This window comes from Cebus imitator, unplaced genomic scaffold, assembly GCF_001604975.1.
Source record: "Cebus imitator isolate Cc_AM_T3 unplaced genomic scaffold, Cebus_imitator-1.0 Scaffold85, whole genome shotgun sequence".
In the NCBI taxonomy this organism is placed as follows: domain Eukaryota; kingdom Metazoa; phylum Chordata; class Mammalia; order Primates; family Cebidae; genus Cebus; species Cebus imitator.
In genome coordinates this window covers 4,728,701-4,730,461 of record NW_016107400.1, presented here as the reverse complement: position 1 = coordinate 4,730,461, position 1,761 = coordinate 4,728,701, and the positions used below count along the sequence as shown (strand labels likewise).

Sequence of the window (1,761 nt, the reverse complement as noted above, 5' to 3'; positions counted from 1 at the left end):
AAAAAAAAAAAAAAAAAAGAACCCAGTTAACTAACTAACTAAATAAATAAATTGCCAGGTGCAGTGGCTCATGCCTGTCATCCCAGCAACTTGGGAGGCTGGGGCAGGAGGATTGGTTGAGGCCAGGAGATTGAGACCAGCTTGGGCAACATAATGAGACCCTATCTCTACCAAAAATAAAAACAGTCAATCAGGCATGGTTGTGCACACTTATAGTCACAGCTACTTGGAAGGCAGGAGGATCACCTGAGTCCAGGATGTGGAGGCTGCAGTGAGCCATGATCACACCATTGCATTCTTGCCTGGGTGATAGAGTGAGACCCTGACTGTAACAAAAAGACATATAGCCAAGCAGAGGGATGTTTTGAAACTGCAGACTGGAACTTCTCCCCACTAATAACTCTGGCTCCTCATGATCCTGCACTACCAGATTGAATCCAGCCACAGGGACCTCATGCTGCTTCCTAAAACAATCATGATCTTTCTCACTTCCAGGTTTGTCCCCAAGCTGTCCCCTCTGTTTGGCCTATCTTCTCTCTACTACCTCATTTCTTTGGTTAATTCCTTTCTCTCTTTTCCAACAACATAGACATCACTTCCTCCAGGGAGCCCTTCTGGGTCTCCCCTGCCAGGCCCATCTTCTTGTGCTCCTCTCTTCACAGCCCTCCCCATACTGAAGCTGTGACTGCGGTGTCTGTCTCCCTGAGAAATTTGAGGGCAGGGCCCAGAGCCCCTTGTAGTTATATTTCCGGCACCTGTATTTCCGGCAAGCCTTTAGAGAGAGGCTTTCTGTATGAAGACACTTGTTCTCCCAGCACGGGAGAAACCGTCCAGGCTGCAGGGAGCCCCCATGGGAGTGAGGGCAACAGGCTCCCTTCTGCCTTTTTGGGGTCACAGCTCTATGGCTCCTCTACCCATGCCTTGGCTTGGCTGGTACACTCTGAGACCTCTGTTCCTGCTAGGAGCTTTGAGGGGCCTGGGGACCAGTGGGGACATCCTGTAGAACCGAGGGTCCCAGGCTCGGGACACTAGACTCAAGACTGGTGCAGGGACCATGGGCTGGGAGGGCCTGACCAGTGTGCACCTCAGCCAGGATCCTTCTCTGACTCGGGTGCTGAAGGTGGGGGTGACATACCGCCACACGGGGCAGGTGCCTCTGCTCTTCAGGGCCGTAGATCCCTGGGGGCCGGAGCACACACGTCCGAAGAATGCCTCCTCCTAGCACACAGGGAAGCGTGGTCAGGGGTCAGGGGAGGAGCAGCCCACAGAGAGAGGGAGAGAGAGGCCACCTCTATCTCCTGGTCCTTACCTGGACAGTTTAGAGAGGAAGGCTGGCCCAGGGGCTTCCTCATTCAATTTGTTATTCTTTTAGTCAATTAGTCATTCAACAGACACTATTCAGAGTCTCACTCCCACCTCCAACCCCCCAGCCCCCAACCCTGGTTGGATCCTGTGAAGAATGTAAATGGTTCTTGCCCTCCCAGCCCTCACAGTGCAGTCACAGAGTTAAGAGCCAGATGCAAACATCTGCACAGGTGGTCTGTTTATCAAGAACTCGGCAGAGTGATTTCCTTTGACACTCCTTGAGAGTACCATTGTGCCCATTTTACAGATGCACATAGATGCACACGCCCTCATGCCCATAGCTCTTGTTCCTTCTTTTTTCTTTTTTTTTTTTGAGACGGAGTTTCACTCATGCTACCCAGGCTGGAGTGCAATGGCACGATCTCGGCTCACCGCAACCTCCGCCTCCTGGGTTCA

General features: G+C 52.1%; 1 protein-coding gene across 3 annotated transcripts in view; it reads right to left on the bottom strand.

Moving 5' to 3' along the window:
• SDR42E2 (short chain dehydrogenase/reductase family 42E, member 2) overlaps nt 1-1,761 on the bottom strand; it is a 31,355-nt gene that overhangs the window by 11,957 nt on the left and 17,637 nt on the right. For all 3 annotated transcript variants that reach the window (XM_017534366.2, XM_017534367.2, XM_037740575.1), the window contains one exon: nt 1,136-1,218. In XM_017534366.2, coding sequence (XP_017389855.1) covers nt 1,136-1,218 — 83 coding nt within the window. The remainder of the gene's footprint in view (nt 1-1,135; nt 1,219-1,761) is intronic.